Source organism: Phodopus roborovskii, unplaced genomic scaffold, assembly GCF_943737965.1.
Source record: "Phodopus roborovskii unplaced genomic scaffold, PHOROB, whole genome shotgun sequence".
NCBI lineage: Eukaryota > Metazoa > Chordata > Mammalia > Rodentia > Cricetidae > Phodopus > Phodopus roborovskii.
In genome coordinates this window covers 57,293,646-57,315,749 of record NW_026126511.1, presented here as the reverse complement: position 1 = coordinate 57,315,749, position 22,104 = coordinate 57,293,646, and the positions used below count along the sequence as shown (strand labels likewise).

Genomic DNA, 22,104 nt, shown 5'->3' with positions numbered 1-22,104 from the left:
AGTGCCCGGGGTCGTAGGGAACCTGCAGAGAATGAGCAACACTTACAGATGTCAAGGAGGAGGGATACAACACTGGCAGAAACATCTAAGGCTCTATGAGGAACACCCCTCTAGAGTAGTCAAACTGGTGGCTTAGAATGGAGTGAATTTGATTAAAAAAAAATTCTAGAATGGGGTGAATTTGATAAAAATCTGCTGAAATATTTCCCGTTGGCTACAGCTCTCAGGATTTTATTCTGTGACAGCTCCCTTCAGGCGTTCTTGGCCACAGGAGATGCTTGGATATCCACCTCCCCTTTCCTGTGTGATATATATTTATGTATACAAAAATAAATATATAAAAATATATTTATTATATGGATATGTATTTATTATGTGGATATGTATTTATTTAATAGATGTACACTGACATATAACCTAACTCACTTCTCTGGGCCCTCTCTCCTACTGCAATCGTCATTTCTAGGAATAAAGCAGTCTTCCCCAGGGTCTTTGGTTACTATGAACCCAGATGTCACCATAGGTGGGATATACCTGATGGGGTTGCTTAGAGATACCACAGGTAGTTCTAAGGATGCTGACGTGTGTCATGAGTCATCAAAAGGGTTTGGGAGTGTGATGGAAAATGAGCAGGGTGAGCCTGAGGGCGGACCGAAAAGTGAGAGCGGATGGGATGGAACTCTATATAGCAGGTTGCTTGTGGCCAGCACAGCTTTGTGACTGCCACAGCCCCAGACAGCTCTCCAGGAATCTGAGTGCCTGAGTCCACGGGCCAGAGGTAGGCATGCCATATTCTTCCAGGAGTGCCCCTTGGGAATGGAGAGCTGTTGCGTTTAGGGGGAGCAGAGGTTTCCAGGACACACACATCCCCTCCGCACAGGTCCTGTGCTGAAGGATGAGAGTTGGCTTTAAGGGAATCCAGCAGTCAGTAACTGCATCGGGCACCACCGGAAGTGTGATGCCACGAAGAGGGAACATCTTAAGGCCCACACTCATTTTTGCTGGAGGAATGGATAATCTCGTTTTGTTTGTACCTGGATATAAAAAAATTAAATCTCTAGTCTTTGCTGTGCTACTCTTCTAGCTACTTTAAAGAAAAAGGACAGGTAACATATAAAGGCAGAGCTGCTCTCTCCACAGAGGCCTGAACTGTGCACCCGCCCCCCCCCCCCCCCCCGCACCGCAGGGCTACGGTGGAGCGCAGTAGGGCTCCACATGGGCCTTGAGGAGTCCTTTGGATTCTCTTGGAAATCCTGCTGTCTCACAAGTTACTGTGGGTCCTACTGTGAAAGAGTAGTGTATTATGTCAGAAAGTTTAATAACACTCCAACTTACAAACAAGTGCAGGGAGTGTAAAAGGTTAAATAAGACAGGATTCCATTGAAAAGAATTTAAAGCAGCCACTTGGTAGAAACCCAAGTTCCTCTAGAGTCAGCTCTTCTTGAAATCAATGCATGCTCATGGTCGCATCTTGTTTTTGGAAGTTGTTCTTTGCTTAATGTGCCCTCTGTGTTAGCAATAAGCTTGTGGGGCTGGGTGCGGCCATCAGGGAGGCACAGGACCCTTCCTACACTTCTGCAGAAGTGAAGCCTTTTGTCATGCTGAAATACTTCGGCTTGTGTGGTCATTTTCTTGGGACCCTCCTCTCCAGACCCATGGCTCATGCACAGCTAATTTAAAATAGTAAACGTTTAGTAACAGAACTGACTTTCACAACTTTCTTTTCTTCCCCGAGACAGGGTTTCTCTGTGTAGTTTGGAGCCTGTCCTGAAACTAGCTCTGCAGATCAGGCTGGCCTTGAACTCAGAGATCCACCTGTTTCTACCTCCCACGTGCTAGGATTAAAGGCATGCTCTACCACTGCCCGACTGATTTTTCACAACTTTAACCATCATTGCCAGATTCTTCATTCAATGATCAAGAAACTACCTTTGAAAGCCTTCTGAGGTATATGTAATTGTCAGAAAAAAAGGCAACTTTATTTTGGAATGGTAGTAGATTGCCAAGGTAATACAAAGGGCTGCTGTTCGCTTCCACCTGGATGCCTACAGTCTGTATCTTAAATAAAACAGTGTCAAAGCTAGGAGTTGATGTGGGTGCTGCAGCTAAATACGAATTTTGTTCCCATTTTACAGATTTTTTCCCTGCCAATGTCCTCATTGTGTCTAGGACTCAGTCCACGATGCCACACTGTGTTTAATCCTCAAATCTCCTTATTTCCTCCTCTCTGAGACATTCTCTAAGGCTGTTGTTTCTCACAGATGCTGTTCCATTGGAGTCTGTTTGATGTGTTCAGGACTGGACTGCCGGGTTTAGGGGGGGAGATATCAGAGTGAAAGTGCCCTTTTATTATGTCAGGGGTCACAGTGTCAGCATTACTTATGTGGTGATGTCACTGTGATCACTTGGAAGTGTTGGCTACATTTCTCCACTGCAAAGCTATTTTATTGTTTTCACTCCTCAAGTTCTTTGGAGCTAGGCCTCCAAACCCAGCCCACTCCCCTTACAAGGAAAAGCAACTGCATGGAGCATTCTTTTGTAAAGAGTTGTCTCTTCTCTATCATTCTGTCTGCCTACCTGCTGAGATGGTCTCATGTAGTGAAGGTTGGCCTTGAACTTGTTATATAGTGGGAGACACTCTTGAGCTCAAGATCTTCCTAAGTCCTGGGCTTATAAGTGTGCACCACCATGCCTTTTAATCTTTTTAAACAGAGTCTCACTGTTACTAATTGAGCCAAGAACATACATATTTATGTGTTCTTTAGTTAAAAACCAACATATCTTCCTTCCCTGTTTTGCTCAGATGGCTAGTTTTAAGCATTTGCTGCTCTTTGGCTAGTGCCCATCCCCACATCTCCACCCTTTTGGTTTTTAAAGATGTTTCTTTGTTTTATTGATTTGTTTGCTTTTGTTTATTTATTTCAGTGGTCACTAATGTTCTGGCACTACAAGGAAGCCCAAGTTTATTTTATATTTTTCCTATTTCTAGACTCAGCCATATTTCTAGGTTCAGCCATGTCTTCAAGAAGTAACCAGGCATTTAAAAATAGCAGATGTTGCTGCCTCCTCCTCTTTCTTACCTTCTTCTCTTCCTCCCCTTCCCCCTCCTTCTCCTTTTTTTGAGATTGGGGTGGGTGGGGCAGAGGGCAGGGAGCAGGGGATCAAAAGTCTCACCATGTAGCTCAGGATGGTCTGAAACTCTCAATTCTACCTCGGTCTCCCATGTTTTGGGATGACGGGTCTGTGTCTCCATAACTAGCTGTTTCAGATTTTAATTTCTGCTTTTATTTTTCTTCCCCATTCTGATCTTATTAGTATTTATCTTTTATTAACTTGTTGAATTTAAAGATTATCTGAGTCCTGTCAGTTATTTCCTTTCGGGGACGTTTAAAGGCCACTTTATTCTGGTATAGTGCTTGGGGATGTCCTATGGCATGTTCTGTGAAGTTGTCACACTGTTCCTTCCTCACATTTATTTATTTGTGTGTGTGTGCGTGCGTGTGCACGTGCTCAAGTGTGCACACTTGCATGGATCAGTGCTCTCCCTCCACCATACGGGTTTCTGGGGATCAGACTCAGGTTGTTGGGCTTGGTGGCACCCAGTGTCATTATCCACCAAGCCCTCTTGCAAGCCCTGCTCATTTCTTAACCATGGGTTTTGCTTGATTTTTCTCCAAAAGCCCTGTTTTGACTATCGTCCAGGGCACACTTACTTATGTCCACCCCTTCAGAGTATCTACAGCAGCTCCCCACTAACCACTGCATCTCTTGAAGGCCAATGAAGCTGTGAGTTTTTCTTATGAGGCAATGCTGTGCCTTTTAAATTTTTCTCATAATTCCTCAAAAGATTAAAAATGTATTTGTGTATTCATGTGCCTGTATGCGGGTGTGAGTGCAGCTGCCCTTGGAGGCCCGAAGAGGGTATCAGATCCTGCCCAATGGGCGTGCTGGGTACTCTGGTAGTATCACAGGTCCCTGGTAGAACAGCCGGGTGCTCTTACGAGCTGAGCCATCTCTCCAGCCCCTCCTCGAGATTTTTATAAGCCTTCTTTCTACATGTTGTCTTGCATTTTCAAAAAAGTTTTATTTTATGTGCACTGGTGTTTTGCCCACATGTATGTCTGTTCAAGGGTATCTTATCCTCTGGAACTGGAGCTACAGACACTTGTGAGCTGCCATGTAGGTGCTGGGAGTTGAACCTGGGTCCTGTAGAAGAGCAGTCAGTGCCCTTAACTGCTGAGCCATCTCTCCAGCCCCAAATTTCCTTTTTTTATATTTTTCATCTAGTGGTCTGTGGCAAAGGAGAAGACTGAAGTACTGATTTAGTTGGTCACATTGATAGCATCATCACTTATTTGGGCTCCCTTCCCCTCCCCTCTCTTCCTCTTCTTTCTCTTCTTCCCTCCCTCCCCTCCCCTCCTCTCCTCTCCTCTTCTCTCCTCCCTTCTTACCCCTCCCCTAGCCTGCCCTTTCTCCCCTCCACTCCCCTTCTCTGTCTCTTATCTCCTTCTCCCTCCCCTCTCCTCTCCTCCCTCCTCCCCTCCCCTCTCCTCTCCTTCCCTCCCCTCCTCTCCCCTCCCCTCTCCTCCCCTCCTCCCCTCCCCTCCCCTCCCCTCTCCCCTCCCCTCCCCTCCCCTCCCCTCCCCTCCCCTCTCCTCTCCCCTCCCTTCCCTCCCCTCCCCTCCTCCCCTCCCCTCCCTTCCCCCTCCTCTCCTCCCTTCCCATCCCCTCCCCTCCCCCTCCTCTCCTCCCCTCCCCTTTCCTCTCCTTCCCTCCCCTCCCCTCCCCTCCCCCTCCTCTCCTCCCCTCCCTCCCCTTTCCTCTCCTTCCCTCCCATCCCCTCCCCTCCCCCTCCTCTCCTCCCCTCCCCCTCCTCTCCTCCCCTCTCCTCTCCTCTCTTCTCTCCTCTCCTCCCCTCTCCTCTCCTCTCTTCTCCTCTCCTCCCCTCTCCTCTCCTCTCCCTCCCCTCCCTTCCCTTCCCCTCCCCTCTCCTCTCTTCTCCCCTCCTCCCCTCTCCTCTCCTCTCCTCCCCTCCCTTCCCCTCCCCTCCCCTCTCTCTTCCCCTCCCCTCCCCTCTCCTCCCCTCCCCTTTCCTCTCCTCCCTTCTCACCCCCTCCTCTCACCTGTCCTCCCTCCCCTCCTCTTCCCTTCTCCACCTCTTCTCCCCCTCTTCCTCCCCTCCCCTCTCCAATGCTGAGGATTGATAAGTGTTCTGTCACTGAGAAACATCCCATCCCTTCCATCTTTTTCTATGTAGATATTCATCAAGCATTGACTGGGACTAGAAATGTGAGATACATTTCAAAGCTGCAAGCCAGATAGATGTTCCTTTTTCATCTTTTTTTTCGGGAGGGGCAGATATAGCAATGGTGATATTTTCTGGACCAAAAAATGAGCACATACAGTTTGCTATGTGGTAAATCTTGGCAGGTTGGAAACAGAGCATAAAACTGCAAGCATGGCAGTTTTTTGTTTGTTTGTTTTTGTTTTGCTTTGTTTTGTTTTGGCATGACCTTCTGTTGCACTGAGGAGGCTCCATCTGTTTTATCTGCTTTATTGACACTTTGTGCTCCAGGTAGTTGTGGGTCTGAGGCTGTGGTTCCTTTCTTTGTTTCTTTTCCCCTGCTGTGCTGGTGCAGGAACAGCCTTGCATTTGCTGCCAAGAGCTCTGCCATTGAGCTCAATTTCTAACCTCTCATGTTTTGTTTTGTTTTTGTTTTCCTGTTGACTGTTTTCTGGAAGGCCATAAGCTCTTAGTGTGCCTTTTCTGGTAAAACGAGAGTTGAGGGATATGAGGTACAACAGAAAATCATTGAGGTTTTTTCTTTTCTTATATTAATTTACCAGGATTCTGTGACAAGGTCAGGTGGCTTAAACCACAGACCTGTAAACCCACAACCAAAGTGTTGGCAGGTTTGGTTTCTCCTGCCACCTCTCCAAGGCTTGCGATGGTCTCTTTGTAGCTGTCTTCATGTGGCCTCCTCTCGGTGTCTACACATCCCTGTCATCCTTCTGGGGTAACTGACCCCGCCCCTCCCACTCCTCCTAAGGAAGCCAGTCAGATTGTATCAGTAGTATCCACTCCTACAACTTTATTTCAACACGGTCTTCTCTTTAATGGTTTCATCTCCAAGCATGGTGACACCCTAAGGCCCTGATATGATTTGTACGATGACACAATTTATTCCCTAATGCTCCTTGAGATGGAAAAGATTAAACCTGCTTTGAGCCTCAAAGATTTGATAAAAGGTGCTTGGTGGCTTAAAGTCTTTATGTTGAGAGCAGATGTGGCCTTGCCTGGTTTTAGAGACTTATGCCCTAGTCTCAAGAAAGGTTAGGTTAGCTTTCTGTGCCGTCATTGTTTGCGCATGTCCTCAATATGTGTTCAAAGATTAGAAGAGCAGTGAGAAATCAGGGCAGGAACTAAACAAAGATGAAAACTGCACGTGAGGAATGATCAGGATTTTTTGTGACCAAGCCCCAGAGGAACATTTGTGTCATCATTTATTTACATTAAAATTACCTATTTGTAAGAATCTTCAGGAACTTCCTTTTTTGGGGGGAGATGGGGGTCAGAGTTCCAGATGGGGTTTCACCGTGTACAGCCTTGGCTGTTCTGGAACTAGTTCTGTAGATCAGATTGGCCTTGAACTCACAGAGATTCACCCAACTCTGCCTTCTGAGTGCTGAAACTAAAGGCATGGGCCACCAGTGCCTGGTTTAGGACTTCCTTTTGTCCCTAAATTCCATGGTGTCCACATCATTTCCCCTAACCCTAGGCTGTTTGCTCTACTATGCGGATCTCTCAGGACCCAGCTCACTTTGCGCCTGGAGAACTCTTCAATCCTATTTCCTAACATAAGCTGATCTAGTCTCAAGCTCCACCTCGTTTACCCCAAAGGACTTTTCTTTCTCATCCAGCCCTGGGCATTAATCTTCAGTCATTATATTCTTATTTAATATGTTACACATTTCTTCAGAACAGAGCTTGTTCTTGTTGCTGTGTATGTCAAGAACCTGTATTGTGTCTCCAAGCCTTCACTGCTCAGAGTGGACTCCAGCCACCAACAGATGCTGGAAATATACCTCTCTGGGTTCACACAGGACTCAGGAGTTTCCTGGAAGACAACTTTCAGTGTTAAAACCCAACCCCAAAGTCCCAAGGCACTGTCAATGCTGTCCAACCTAAGCCATCAGTTTCCTTGGATTCCCACTGACAAAGGAGTTATTGCTGTTGCTTTGGGAAGGGGCCTGGGGTGAGAGAAGATTGTAATGTGTAAGAGAATGGTTGGAAACTGAAGATGCAGAGAAGAAATAAGTTCAATGCTTAAGAGATTGAGATATGTCCAGAGCACATGCTTAACATGTATTAGGCCCTGGGTTTTGTCCCTAAAAGGAAGTGAAAAGTTCAATGCTCAAATAAAGGATGTGTGTAAGAAGTCCAAAGGTGATTCTAAGAAACGTATTGTAAGTGACTTTCCTTATTGGAGGTTTTTAGAAACAGGTCAGGCAAGTATCTCTTAGGCATCTATCCAGGGACCAGTACCATGCCTGGCTACATACTGTGCTGGTGGTTCACTATGGAGAAGCCTGTCTAGAGCCTAGGTCATAGAGAAGACATGAAGAGTTCTGAAGTCGGTCTTTCTTTGGACAGCAGTTCCCAAATAATTACATGGAAACTTCTTATTATCTTGGCTTTAGCTTAGGTTTGCTCCTAGCTAGCTCTTAACCTGTTTATTTTAATCTATGTTCTGCCACATGGCTTGTTACCTCTCCTCCATACTGTATGTCTGACTGCCTCCTTGTCTCACTGGCTTAATCCCATGGCCTCAGATTATTCTTGAGTTCCTCTCTCTCCCTGGAAGTCCCACCTATTATCTCCTGCCTAGCTATTGGCCATTCAGCTCTTTTTAAAACCAATCAGAAGGTGCCTTAGGCAAAGACACATCTTCACAATGTACAAAAAGATTATCCCACAACAGGGTTCTGTATTTTCTGGAAAGTTTGAACGATAGTGGGACACCTGTCAGAGACTTACTTCATGGAGGACCCAGGAGAGACCACCTCCTAATGTGTTCCATATTGTTGTCTTCACAGGTCTCTCCAATGGCTGCCATGTTCAGGTCTGTCCCACAGGTCTTTAGGGGCAGTCGGTGTGCATTAGTTCCTCTCTCAGCAAGAACGATCAGCAAAAGAGCAGATGAGAGACGTCCCCTGGCTGATAAAGTGGCTGTGATCACTGGTTCTACAAAAGGGTGAGGGAACGGAAGTCCTGGCTGGCTCCTTACCAGGAGATGTTGCCATGGTCCCCATGGACACGCTTGCCTCACATACCCCTGTCACATACACCCCTCCACCCATCATGCAGCTCTGGTGTTTTACTCTGTATCCTTAAAATATCTGGTTTCTGAGCTCCAGGAAGACTTGTAGTTACAAAACCAGCTACTCTAAGACAATCAGGGCAAGCCTGAACGTAGTTTCTTACCATCATTGGTGGACAATCCCTAATTAACATTTTACCACCAGAACATCATATCTGCTTTCTTATCTTTCATACCCACATGGCCACTGGTTTTTGAGTTCTCCGCTAACAGAAAGAAGCCTGACATCTCTTGTGCCTTAGACTTAGAGGTCTTATTGACTGCATACTGTATATAGCACCAGGAATGTGCAGGGACATGTCTTGCCACTAGCTCAGAGAGGTCTGTGTGCCCTCATATGGCTTCCCACATCCCCCCCAGTTCCAGTTGTCCTCTGGATCCTGTAATAACAAGCATAATAATGAGTCTTTGCCATCATCAGAAGGAGGGGACACCATCTTCCTCTTGACCTTTTATGGTCTTAATATCACCAAAATGTTTAGAACTGTTTGGAGCCACTGGGGGAAACAAGAACTAGATTTTCTGATCCCACTGATGTCTTTTTTCATGCTCCAAATCCAGTACCAGTTAAGAGTCTTCAGACATCCTCACTGTTAGGGGACCTAGAGGATAACATGTCCTCCAGCAGAAATGTTTTAAAATTGCAGACCAGAGGGAAGGCATTAGTTTTAGAAAGAGTATAATCCATGCCAGACCCCTGAGGCTGGGGAAGAGAGCAGCAATGTTGACTAGTTAGGAAGAGTCTCTACCTAACTTTGGTAGGTCTGATACCCAAACAAGGCCACAACTCTTCTTTTCAAAGTTCCTTTTAATGAAATATGAAAATATCTTCATCTACATAATGTAATTATCATGCATGTAGCTGTGAGAATGAAAAAAGTAGATTGTGAAGGACTGACATGTGGTAGGTACTCACGATTTCTCTTGTCTGGTATCAAAGACTCCGAAGACACTTTTGGGCAATATCAGGGAAACAACTGGTGTCAGGGTATGCCTGGGAACAAGACAGAGGGCTGAAACATCACCACCACCTCCTCTTCTGCCCACAGGATTGGATTTGCCATTGCCCAGCGTCTGGCCCAGAATGGGGCACATGTGGTCATCAGCAGCCGGAAGCAACAAAATGTGGACCACGCTGTGGCCATGCTGAAAGAGGAGGGGCTGAGTGTGACAGGCACTGTGTGCCATGTGGGGAAGGCTAAGGACCGCCAGCACCTTGTGGCCACAGTAAGGAGCCACAGGCTGGGACAGATGGAAAGACACTGGCACTAGAGAGCTTGGGTCTCCAGGTCTGTTAATGAGGCTAATCCCACATTCTCAGGATAGTCAGATATGACTAAAAGATTTCCTGACCAGAAGGAACAGCTGTGCTGCTCCTAGTAATGAAAGAGATGGCCAGTGGTTGGTCATGACTGAGGAGCTTGCCTAGAACTTCAGAGGGGCCAGAGTTGCCACATCCCCAAGTGATCTGTCCCCACAATGAAGTCTGAGTGGTGTAGGCCTGGTCCAACATGTATTGCATTGACAGCCCATTAGACTAGCCTCTGAAATAAGAGCTTTAGGATCAGCTCCTATTGTGACCAACCCAGAAGAAGTCAGTTGTGAGCCAGGATCTGCAGAAACATGAACCAGACAGGTGCCATAGTAGATAAGAGAAGAGAGCAGAGAGGGAACCAACTAGAAAGGGAAGAGCCGAAAGCAGGGTTCCTAGGAGCAAAGGTCTGGAAAGGTGGGACCCAGGGACCAATCAGACATCTTACAAGCAGAACCTAGATGCATCCAAGGAGGCATCTTGGTCAGGCATATATATATATATATATATATATATATATATATATATATATATATTCATTCCTATTTTACATATCGACGCCAGTTTTATCTCCCTCCCTCCCATGCCCCCTAACCATCTCCCATCCCCCCACCCCCCCCATTCCACGGGAGGTGATCAGGCATCAGTCTTGGTCAGGATCCGCTCTGGCCTGTCACAGCCCCAGGATGGCCAGTTAGTCACGTCTTTAGTTTCTGTAGTCACAATACCTGACAGTTCTTTTGGTTTGTGGTTTCAGTCCATCATGTTGGGGAAGGCATGGGTGTGGAAGTATGTGGTCAAGTCTGTTTCCATCACAGCAGACCGGGAAGCAGAGAGTGTGGCAGGTACTGTGGACTTCCAAAGGTGTAACTTCCAAAGGACTGCCCTCAGTGACCTTCTGCAAGCTTGGCTCCACCTGCTAAAGGTCCACAGCCTCCCCAAACAGTGCAACAGCTGGGAACAAGCATCCAAAATGTGAACCCGTAGGGGCATTTCAGATAAAAATGGAACAGTGGTTTCCTTTGGGTCACCGGCACTCTACTCCATCCCTTCACCTGCCTGTCCTGTCGTTTCCTCTGCAGGCCTTGGAGCACTCTGGGGGCGTTGACTTCCTGGTGTGTGTGGCAGGAGTCAATCCTTTGGTGGGAAGCACCCTGGGAGCCAGTGAACAGATCTGGGACAAGGTGAGAAGAGAGTCGTACACACCCTACATGGCATTTATATGTCCTCACAATGACATGGATGCATGTGCGAATGCCACGTCTGAGTTCCCATAGAACTGCATCAGCATTGGCTTTGGTGGATGGAGATGGGGCTGACCCGAACCAGACCTTCCATAATTAAGTTCAATGGGTCTTGGCCACACCCAGATTCTACCAGGTTTCTGTAGCTTCTGTGTTGATTCCCCTTGTGTGGGTCACTGCTACCAAGTCCTCAGATGCCAGAAAAGATTTCTGGGTCTGGTCATGACAGAGACCCTCAGGTTTATGAAACTGTCACAACTTGGATTCATTAGTGCCTTTGTGAACCCTTCAGTCTAGCTGTTCCTAGGAGCCACAGACACTGGGCACTCAGGGAGCTCCTATTGCCTCTGCAGACCCGGTCCCTGTCACCCTGATGAGTTCACCCATGACTAGTCAGGTCTGAGCCCCCTCCCACCCCTGGGGGTGTGGAATGGGCTGTGATCTGAGCCTGCCATTCCCTTCATGTGGGTCTTCCTCCCTTGGCCACCCTTTCATTTTTTCTTGGTAGACTTTGCCCTCTGTGGTTCTCATGTTCCGTGGCTTCCTTGATCTACCTTCCAGGTCCCCCACCTCACCCTTCAACCATATTCAGACCTTTCCAGCTCTTTCTTTTCTTTTAAAAAGATGTCTGGGGTTTGACTCTCAACACTGGATAAATGCTTAATTCAACCTAACCCAACCAAAATGGTATCCAAAACAACAAATACATGGACGAGCAACACCATCCCTGGTTCTAGACACTTGGTGAGGTAGACTAGGTGCTCATCCATGCTCCTGCTTTCAGTCAGTCATTAATAACTGAACTCCTCTCCCTTTCTTCCCTGTGCTTCCCCAGCCTTTCCCCTGGAAGGCTGTAGTGGAGGTTGTGAGGGAGCTGAGCTGAGTCCAGTATTCTTTGAGGCCTGGGGAGCTCAGGGGCCTCAGACAACCTCTGACCCTCTCTGCTGGCTGGTCTTATGCCAACTTGACACACAAACAAGATTCATCAGAAGAAAATGCTTCCATAAGACCCAGCTGTAGGGCATTTTCTTAATTAGTTATCCATGGGGGAGGGCCCAAACCATTGTGGGTGGGCCAATCTCTGGGCTGGTGGTCCTGGGTTCTATAAGAAAACAGGACGAGCAAGCCTTGGGGAGTAAGCCCATAAGCAGCACCCATCCATGGCCTCCACATCAGCTTCTGCCTCTAGGTTCCTGTCTTGCTTGAGTTCCTGTCCCGACTTCCTTCAGTGATGAATAGCAATGAGGAAGTGTAAGCCAACTAAATCTTTTCCTTCCCAACTTGCTTTTTGGTCATGGTGTTTTATCACAGCAATAAAACCCTAACTAAGGCACCCTCACACATAGCAAAGGACTAGTGTCTCAGATACCATACTCATGGACCTTTGTTTCTGTTCTGGCTCCCAGACAATGGTGTCTGCCTACCTGTTCAACCTTTGTATTATCTGGGGTTTCAGGTCCTAGATGTAAATGTGAAGTCCCCAGCTCTGTTGCTAAGCCGGTTGCTGCCCCACATGGAGAAGAGGGGGTGAGTGCATGTGGGGTGGGGGTGGGGCCATATGCACTGATTTTGACCCACAGGAAACACTGGGTAGAGGTCCAGGGAGTTGAAGATGTGTGTGTGTGTGTGTGTGTGTGTGTGTGTGTGTGTGTGTGTGTGGGAGAGAGAGAGAGAGAGGGAGAGAGAGAGAGGGAGAGAGAGAGAGGGAGAGAGAGAGAGGGAGAGAGAGAGAGAGAGAGAGAGAGAGAGAGAGGGAGAGAGAGAGAGAGAGAGAGAGAGAGATTTGGGATGGGATGTTTTGTTTCTAGACCTGATGTTTCCCCAAGGGTGTGACATTTTGATAGAGAATCATTTCCTGGGATGAGAACAAGGCCTGCCTTCCGAATCTTCAAAAGGCCTTGCACTGGCCCGTATGGCTTTCATCTCAGGGACCTCGCTCTTTGTGACAGCTGCAGTGGTGAAGGGCCTAGCATGAAGCAGTCTGGGTCCCCACCCCTCCCTCTCTCTGTTCCTCCCTCCCCCTCTCTCCCCCCCTCCCTCCTCCTCTCTCCCCCCTCCTTCCCTCCCCCTCCCTCCCCCTCCCTTCCCCTCCCCCTCCCCCGCCCTCTCTCCCCCTCCCCCTCCTTCCCTCCCCTCCCTCCCCTCCCTCCCTCCCCCTCCCTCCCTCCCTTTCGTCCTCCTTAGCAGGCCATCTCACCTGTTTCTCTCCTGCTCAGAGGTGACATGGGTTCCCTTCCCTGACCTGCTATGAAGCCTGGTCCTTTTGTGTATCCTGTGGCTACCTGGGGCTGATCAAGGCTGGGACTCCTTAGTGGCCTATTGGTGCCACAGAGGTCCCTATAACATATGGACAGCACTTGAGATCCGTCCTCTGGGTGTGCGCCTGTTTGGGGACCCTGTTTAAGGGTTGCCACCTGACTGTGTTTATGGATTGGTAGTGACTTTAAGGTTCATTAATTTAGATGTCTCATTTCTCACAGTTCTAGATAGTTGTCTAACCTTGTGCACTTTTGCTGTGAACTCTGAGCTGCTTTTCTCTTGGTGTGAAAACAGTTTTCTGCTCTTTTAATCAACTGACTCTCTAATTTCGCTCCACATCCTTTCTCCTCAAGGGGGAGCTGTGTTGTCCTGGTATCCTCTGTAGCAGCTTATCTACCAGTGCCCGTGAGTATGGCAGCCTCCGGTCAGCTGGGTGAGGGCAAGCTGCCTTGATTCTTGTGAGGCCTTGCAGTGGGGTGGGAGAACTGACTGTTGATAGAAGTTAAACATGCCCCGGGTGGCCCTGAGAATGTTTCACACCAGATATTATTATCTCATCTTCCCCTCCAGGGGCAAACATCCACCGTTTACCTGCATGTGATGCCAGTTTGTATTTCCGCCAGGATAGGGCCCTGTATCTCCTAATTCCAGTGTCCTGACTGACTTCCAATGAACAGTGCAGTGTTCGCTGTGCCAAGCTTGGACACACACGACAGCACCTTGATGACACAGACAAGAGCCTGACAAACTACTTTGGGGGTGGTGAGGCACAGGGGGAGAGTCTGTGTTCAGGCCTACAGTCAGGCACACCTGTGTACTCCGCAGCTCAGAAGTGACCTTTGTTCCAGGAAGGATCCCTTCTTACCACATTGATTCACTGTCCCCTTCTTTGTTTTGCAGACACTGGGTGTCTACAACACCAGTAAGACGGCTCTGTTGGGCCTCTCCAAGTCTCTAGCTATAGAGCTGGCTCCGAAAGGCATCAGAGTGAACTGCATAGTGCCGGGAATTATCAAGACTGACTTTGGCCTAGGCCTAGGGGTGAGAGTGACTCCCAACCACCCCCCCCCATTCCATCCTCTCTGCATGCACCTTCTGGTCCTTTTTCAGTCTTCCATCTGAATGGAGGCCACAGAGCTTGAACAGGAAGCAGCCCCCCCCCCTCCCGAGGTCGGAGTTTGGGCAGCAGCCCCTTCCTTCTGTGCAGGAGAATGAGGGAGCTGTGGGTCAGACCTGCTGCTATCCTCAACCCTTCATATCACAGTCCCCTGCCTAACACTGGCTCTCAAATCTCTTCCTAGGAGAAAACAATGTCAAACATGCTGCCTGACCTGAATAAAATCTATGGACTGCAGCGGTAGGTAGGGCTCGGGGCTTTGGTGCTCTGTGCTGTGCTTTGTTTTAGGGAAAATTATGTTTCACGGTGAAAAAATTGTATTTCTGCCACTCTGCCGGTTGCCTCTCCTTTCTGGAGTCCTGGGTTGGGGCAGGAGGGCGGGTGTGAGCCCAACAGCCATCACAGCTCCCCTGAGGCTGGCGAATGCTAGGTGCTCCTGCACTGCGGGAGTCTGGGTCAGAGCTCAGTGTTTCCTGTGACTTTCATCTCTTCAGGTTTGGGGAGCCAGAAGACTGTGCCGGGATCGTGTCTTTCCTATGCTCCCCAGATGCCAGCTACATCACCGGGGAGAACATCATAGTAGCTGGCTTCTCCCCTAGACTCTGAAGAGCCAGCATGGCTTAGAGACGGGGTCGAGGGCCTCAAGCAGAGAACAGAAGGCCCGGTGGGAAATATGCAGGCAAAGAGCCATAGCATGTCATGTGCTTGGGGTCCAGGTCATATCGGGAACACTTACTTAAAAATGGTGAAGGAGGCAGGTGTTTAATATTTTCATTTGGAATAAATTTGCTTGGATACTTCTGGACACATTCCTGTTGGCGTAGTGATACACATAGCCCTCTTGAGGCTTCATCCTCAGGTTATTGCCTTTTCTTACCACTGTCCCTCATCCCTAACAGTTTGTTTGTTTTTTAAATCCCTCCTTCCCCCCTCCCCCTTCCCCCTCCCCCTTCCCCCTCCCCCTCCCCCTCCCTCCCTCCCTCCCTCCCTCCTCTGTGAAGTTGGAAATCAGGCTGGCCTCTTCCTGCCCTCTCTTCAGGTACACCCTTTCCTTTGTGTTTGACTCTGTGCTCTGGGTCAGTCTGTGGGGATTCTTCACAGTATCCTTTGAACTTTGACCTTTGACTTCTGATTACAGGTGAGTTTGGTCAGTTGGAGGCAGATTGAGAGTCAGGTTGATGAGGTTAGAGAATGTATTTCCCAGTCTCCCTTCTTGTCTGGTTGCTGTGTCTATGTTCTGTCTACCAAAGGGAACTTTTGTCAGGGGAACCCTCCAACAGGGTAAAGTTCCATAACTTCTCACTTGTGTCTTCTAGTCCAGGTGCAGTAACAGCTCTTTACCTTGTTGGTACTAAATGAGAATTAGCCATTCATTTGTAAAGGCTTTAAAAATCATCTTGAGATTTTCTTTTTAATTTATACTATGTTGTATATTGGTAAGATCAAGCATGTGTGACCCTTCCAGAGAAGGTGTGAACAAATGTCTATTCCCCAAGACGTGGCACCAGTTACTGACCCAAGAGATGATCCACGCAAGTCTAGCAGTTTACTGAGGTCACTTACAGGGGCCCGGGTGACTCAAAGGCAGCGCCATCACTGGAGCTCACAGCAGCATGGGTGATGACCCTGTAACTCCCTGCCCACCTTGCAGGCTCTCAGTCTCCTCTCCTCAGCAACTGTTCCTGTGCATATAGCTTCAGGGAGAAGCTTGTACTTTTAGGAGTTTCCTGAGTCATGTAAGTTGTATGAACTTCCCTCCTCTCTCCAGCAGGAAGTATTTCAGTTGGATATAAGTGGTTACAGAACACCAGGTGATTGACATATCCATTGCCTCAAACATTTATCATTTATTTGCTGTGAAACATCCAAAGTCTTTCCTTCCAATTATTTTGAGACATACAATATAATATTGCTGGCTGTTGTTACCTTATAGTAAAACAATAACAGATCGTATTCTTTCTCTCTAACTCCAACTTTATACTCATAGGCAACACAATCGCATTTCCCACTCCCTAACTTTTCTAGCCCCTGGCAACCATTATTCTACTCACTGATTCTACAAGGTGGAGTATTTCAGATTGTACACAGGGTGAATTATATAGTATTACTCTTTTTATGTCTGGGTTATTTCTGCCATGACAATGTCCTCTAGCTCCATTCACAGTGTTGCATCTGACAGGAATTCATAATTCATAGCTAAATGGCACGTGTGATATTCTTTATCCTTCACACATTAATGTACATATAGATTGATTCACATATCTTAGCTCTTGTGAATGGTTCCGAAAAGAGCTGGGGAATACAGATAATCCTTTAATGTACTGATTTTATTTTCTTTGGCTGTATACTCAATAGTGGAATTACCGGGTGATGTGCTAAGTATTCCTCCTGTTCTAGTCTTTCTTAGAGAACTACCACACAGTTCTCCATAACGGCTATGCTTCAGTAGCTTCTCACCAATAATATTTCTCCCACACCCTGGTCAGCACTTACCTTTTGTCTTTCTGATATAGCTATCCTAACTAGAGTGAGATGGCATCTCATCAGGGTTTGGGCTTGCATTCTCCCAATGACTAGTGATATTTCCTGAGACATGTCTATGAACATTTAATTGACCCATTATTTTTTTAAATTTTAATTAAATTTTATTGAAAATATTTTATATAATATATTCTGATCACAGTTTCCTCTCCTTCGTTCCTCTCACCTTCTTCCTACTTCACACACTTCCAACTCCATGCCTTCCTCTTTCTTTTTAGAAAGCACACAGGCAAATAAGAAAAATAAACAAAGACAAAACACAAGAAACACACACACACACAAACCTACAAAATTGAGAACCATAACATACAAGCAAAGACCAGTAAGATTAAAAAAAAGCTCAAACAAATCAAAATAATCTACAAAAACACCAACGAGTTCGTTTTGTGTTGGCCACTAAGCATTGGGCCTTCCTTAAGTGTGCTTTATACCCAGTGAGACACCATTAGGGGAAAAGTATTTTTTCCTTTGCAAACAGTCATCAGTTAGAGATAGCTTCTAGTTTAGGGATGGGAGCTTATGTCTACTTTCCCCTCTCAGTGCTGGAACCTCATCTGCTGGGACCTGTGCTTGCTTTGGCTCATTATTACTTTATTTGGTTTTAGTTTTTCAAGACAGGGTTTTCTGTGTATCTTTGGCTGCCCTAGGATTTGCTCTCTAGACCAGGCTGTCCTCAGACTCACAGAGATTCACCTGCCTCTGCCTCATGACTGCTGGGATTAAAGGCGTGTGCCACCACTGCCCAGCCACTTGGGTCCATTCTTAAATAAGACTATTTGTTTATTTTGCCACAAAGTGTTTCTGTTTTTGTTTACTGGATATTAATTTCTTGTCAGAAGCATAGTTTTTAAGTGTAGTCATGTATCACTTGAGGGCAAGGGCACCTTGTAAGGAATGTGTTTTTAGGTGACTTTGCTATTGTAGGACATGCAGAGTACACCTATATTTTCTAAGATGGCCATGAGGTTACTAGGCATGTGATGGCCACATATGTTAAGCACCTTTCCCCCATTTGGTAGATTGTCCTGTTGCTCTTTTGATTGTTTTCATAGCTGTGAAGCTTTTCAGTTTTCTTTAATCACATTTGTTTATTCTCACTTTCGTTATCTATGCTTTTGACTTGAATGTGCAGGAATAGGGGTCTGGAATATCGAGGTGTTGAGCGGGAGGACTGGGGATGAGAAATAAAGAAAACCAAAGCTGTATCTGGGACCAGGAGGTCTTGTAGCTGAGGATTTATGCCGAGCAGGTTCGTCAGGAAGTGCAGCATCACACATACTATTTGCAGGGGAAAGGGCAAGGCAGCCTTGAGTGAGACAGTGTGAGTAAAGAGAAGGTGGGTGCTCAGACACAGCTGCCTAAGGACAACCACAGCTCAGGGAGAGTCAGGTCCCTAGAAGCTGCAACCTTGACTCCTATGAGGCACTGGCTCCAGCCCTAGACAGACCTTGCCAAGTCTGTTCCTGGACAAGGACACAGGACTGAAATCCCCTCTGTCCTTTCATCAGGGCCTCTGAGAAAGCCTTTTTATGATCTTATCCAGAAAAATCCTTGTCTTAACCAACGTCATGAAGCAAACCCCGCACCCTGTATTTTCTGTTGTTTTGGTGTCTGAATTTCACAGTCTGTACTGTACATTCAGAGTTCAGGGGTTAGAGACAGAATTTGGGGATTCTCCTCTCTGCCTCTCTCATCTCATCGCTGGGATTCTCATTTATTGATTAGCTTTCAGATTGTTGTCCTTCATAGTATTTCCTTATTTAATGGTTGTCTACTGGGGGCATTATCTAGCAGTGTCTTACCCCATGATTTCTAGAAAATCCCCATTTTATTTTTAAAATTTAAAATAAAAATAAAATTAATATATAATTATATTATTTTTCTCCTTCCCTTTCTTTCCTTCAACCCTTCCCATTTACCTATTTTCTACCTGCTTCTACCTGCTCTCTCTCAAATTCATGACTTCTTTTCCTTACACACACACACACACACACACACACACACACACACACGTAAACATCCGATCTTAAAACATCCTGCTGGTTCAATTCTTTTTCACACTTTATGTGTTTAGCCTTGGAAGAAACTGCTACTCAACACACGACTTCATCAGAGTGACCCTCCCTGTCCTTATTTCCACCAGTTTCCAGTGCATGCGCATTTAGATAGACAGCCTTCTGAAGAGGCTGATGCTCTCTTTGTAGCTCCCTTCCCTATGAACCCTGATTGTCCTTCAGGTCAATCCTGCCCAGTTTCAAAGCCTCTTCCAGAATTTTAGCTATGACTCTTCTGAGAGTTAGCTACTACCGCGGGCCTTTAATTTTAAAAAATTAAAAAAATAAAGAGCCTCCCAATGTGTTAGTCAATGCCAAGAGGTGAGCCTTGTGTGTGCATGCTGCGTGTGTGCATGTGTGCATGAGTGTGTTTGTGTGTGTGTGTGTGTGTGTGTGTGTGTGTGTGTGTGTGTGTAGCATTCGATCCTGTGGGGAAGCTTGTTACGACAGTGAGTAAACAGCTCAAAAGTATCTTCAGGGAGCCCCTGAAGCCAGCCAGATTCACCTCCACCCCCAAGGGTATAGAAACAGGAAAGAATGCTGGAAGTCACTGTCAAGCAAGCTAAGCTGCTGAGAAGAGGCCCAGATCAACTAAGCCACCTAGGAAAGCTCCACCTGTTGAGCTGCCTGCAGGCTGTGCACTGTGCTCCAGCTTTTGTGAACTGTCACCTATGCTGGGTGGCTTTTGGTGATGCAGCTGTCTTTGAGGCATTTCTACTCCTGTGGTATCCCCTCATATTCCTGAAAGTAACCCCAATAAAACTCATTGGTTCCATGAGTTGGACTTTGCTGGTATTTGTACTTTGGTGTGTGGTCAGTTTGCTGCCTGGGGTGAATACGCCTTTATTCTCATCTTCCCAGAGAAAGTGTGTCACACCTCACACCTCAGATATTAGTGAACAGCATCATGGTTTTTTTTTTTTTTTTTTTTTTTTTTTTTTAATTAGAGGAAAAACTATCCGTGTTTAAAAGGGCAACAGATTTGGTTGAAATGTGTCCATGTCCTAGAGCTTTGTGGAAGACTGAACTTAGGAGAAATGAACTTGGACATTTGGTAAAAGCCATCTCTAGACAAAGTTCCTAGGGTATGGCTTCTCCTGACTGCTTATGATAAAATGAAAGAAGAGAAAACCAAGCCAAAGTGGAACTTATAATTTAAAGAGACTCAAAGCATAAAGAAGTGGTTCATTTCAGCCTTGCTGAGACAGGGAGGGGCGGGGCAGTTTCAGGGAGGACAAACAACGAAAGGCCAGCAAGGAGTGTTTGCACAGGGTACCAGATGCTCTTCATCAGGACAAAGGAACAGTGATGTAAAGGGACCTTGGATGTTATGGAATAATCTTTTTGTTCACTGTGAAGATGTGTCTTTGTCAAGGTGCCTTCTGATTGCTTTAATAAAGAGCTGAATGGCCAATAGCTAGGCAGACAGAGGTTAGGCAGGACTTGGGAACAAAAAGAGAGTGCAGAGAAGGAAGGCAGAGGTGGCAGCCAGATGCAGAGGAAACAGGAGACGAACATGGCGTCCTGTAAAAAGGTACTGCCATTGGTAGAATGTAGATAAGAAGTATGGGTTAATTTAAGTCATAAGAGCTAGTTAGTAACAAGCTTACACTATTGGCTGAGCATTTATGATTAATAATAAGTCTCTGTGTAGTTATTTGGGAGCCAGCTGGCAGGACAGAGCTTACCAACAGTACCGATAAAAGCAAAACAAACAAAAAACCCGCCTACACTTGGAGATCAAGACTGCTACTTCCATCATAGGCGCCTGTGGATACACAGTTTCTAGGGATGGGCCAAGTGACCCTCAAGGGACCCTTGAACTTTATGCCCCATAGCTTCATTTTCCCTCCTCTATTCTTTTATTGAAAATGTTTTTTTTTTGTACAATATACCCTGATTATGGTTTTTCCTCCCCAAACCCTCCCAGATCCTCCCTACCTCCCCTCTCATCCAAATGCACACCCTTTCTTGATTTCTCATTAGAAAATAACCTAGAAAATGGTAATAAGATAAGATAAAACAAAAGCAGACAGACTGGAATATGACAAAACAAACAAACAAAAAACAAGAACAGTCAGTGCTCTTAACCATCTCTCCAATCCCAGAAGGTGGGGCTTTTAAGAGATTATTAACCAATGAGTGTTGTCCCTTGTGAATGGGATTAGTGACCTTGGAAAAGAGAATTGAGAGTACTGCCTGACCTATTTCCCCTTCCACCATGAATGAACACAAATTTGTCTGCTCTGGTGACCATGGTAACAAGGTGCTAACTTAGGAGCAGAGAGTGAGTCCTTTACAGTGAATGAGCCAATGCCTTGAGCTGCAAGATTTCATAACTGTGATAGAATTTCTATTGTTTATAAATTTTCCAAAATATTTTTATATAGTAGAAAAAATCCAATGAGGGTGTTCTCCCCACCCCCCACACCTCTGTTCTATCGAGGTTCCCTCTCCATCTTGAGGATTAACATCTGTCAGCAATTTTTTTCTTTAATGCTTCTTTAATACTCCCAATAACAAAAGTAAGTTAGAGCCAATGACTTTCTATATCAGATAAAGCAATCTCAACAAACTGTTCATCCATGCAAACAGTTCAGGGCCTTTTCATGCTGTGTTTTTGCTTAGGACCGTGCTGTTAGCTATAGAAAGCTTTGTCGTGGAATATTAATTTAACTGTGGAAATACGTGTTACATTTGATTATGTGGCATTTTGTTTAACTATGTAAAGATGCATTACTGTTTTACTTTGCCTGCCTAAGGCACCTGATTGGTCTAATAAAAAGCTGAATGGCCTATAGCTAGGAAGTAGAAGGGTAGGTGGGGCCGGCAGGCAGAGAGAATGCGTAGAATGAGGATCTAGGCTCAAGAAGAGTAAAGGAGGGAGACACCTGGGGTCAGCCAGCCAGGCAGCTGCCAGCCAGTCAGACACAGAGGAAGCAGGTAAAACAGGACATACAGAATGAAAGAAAGGTAAAAACCCCGAGGCTAAGCCTAGATGAAGAGAAATAGGTTAAATTAAGTTATAAGAATTAGTGGGGCAAACATAAGCTAAGGCCAAGAATTTATAATTAGTAAGTCTCTGTGTCATGAGAAAGCCTGCTACACCCCTTACCTGGAGCAGGTCCCCTTCCTGGTGTCTGAGACAGCAAAGGTTCACTGATGGCTCTTAGAACCCATGTTCCTCTGCTTTCTT

General features: G+C 46.3%; 1 protein-coding gene across 1 annotated transcript; it reads left to right on the top strand.

Moving 5' to 3' along the window:
• Positions 1-8,106: 8,106 nt before the first annotated feature.
• Positions 8,107-14,953, top strand: LOC127230388 (dehydrogenase/reductase SDR family member 2, mitochondrial). The gene is made up of 8 exons (XM_051195686.1): positions 8,107-8,255; positions 9,431-9,608; positions 10,776-10,877; positions 12,394-12,464; positions 13,550-13,601; positions 14,097-14,237; positions 14,498-14,553; positions 14,808-14,953. The coding sequence occupies exons 1-8, from the start codon at positions 8,107-8,109 to the stop codon at positions 14,917-14,919; spliced, it is 861 nt and encodes a 286-aa protein (XP_051051643.1). The 3' UTR covers positions 14,920-14,953.
• The last annotated feature ends 7,151 nt before the right edge of the window (positions 14,954-22,104 follow it).

Coding starts and splice junctions, on each gene's coding strand:
- LOC127230388 (XM_051195686.1), top strand. CDS start 8,107: ATGGCTGCCATGTTCAGGTCTGTCCCACAGGTCTTTAGGGGCAGTCGG. Junction 13,602..14,096: donor CAGCTTATCTACCAGTGCCC/GTGAGTATGGCA, acceptor TTTGTTTTGCAG/ACACTGGGTGTCTACAACAC. Junction 14,554..14,807: donor AAAATCTATGGACTGCAGCG/GTAGGTAGGGCT, acceptor TCATCTCTTCAG/GTTTGGGGAGCCAGAAGACT.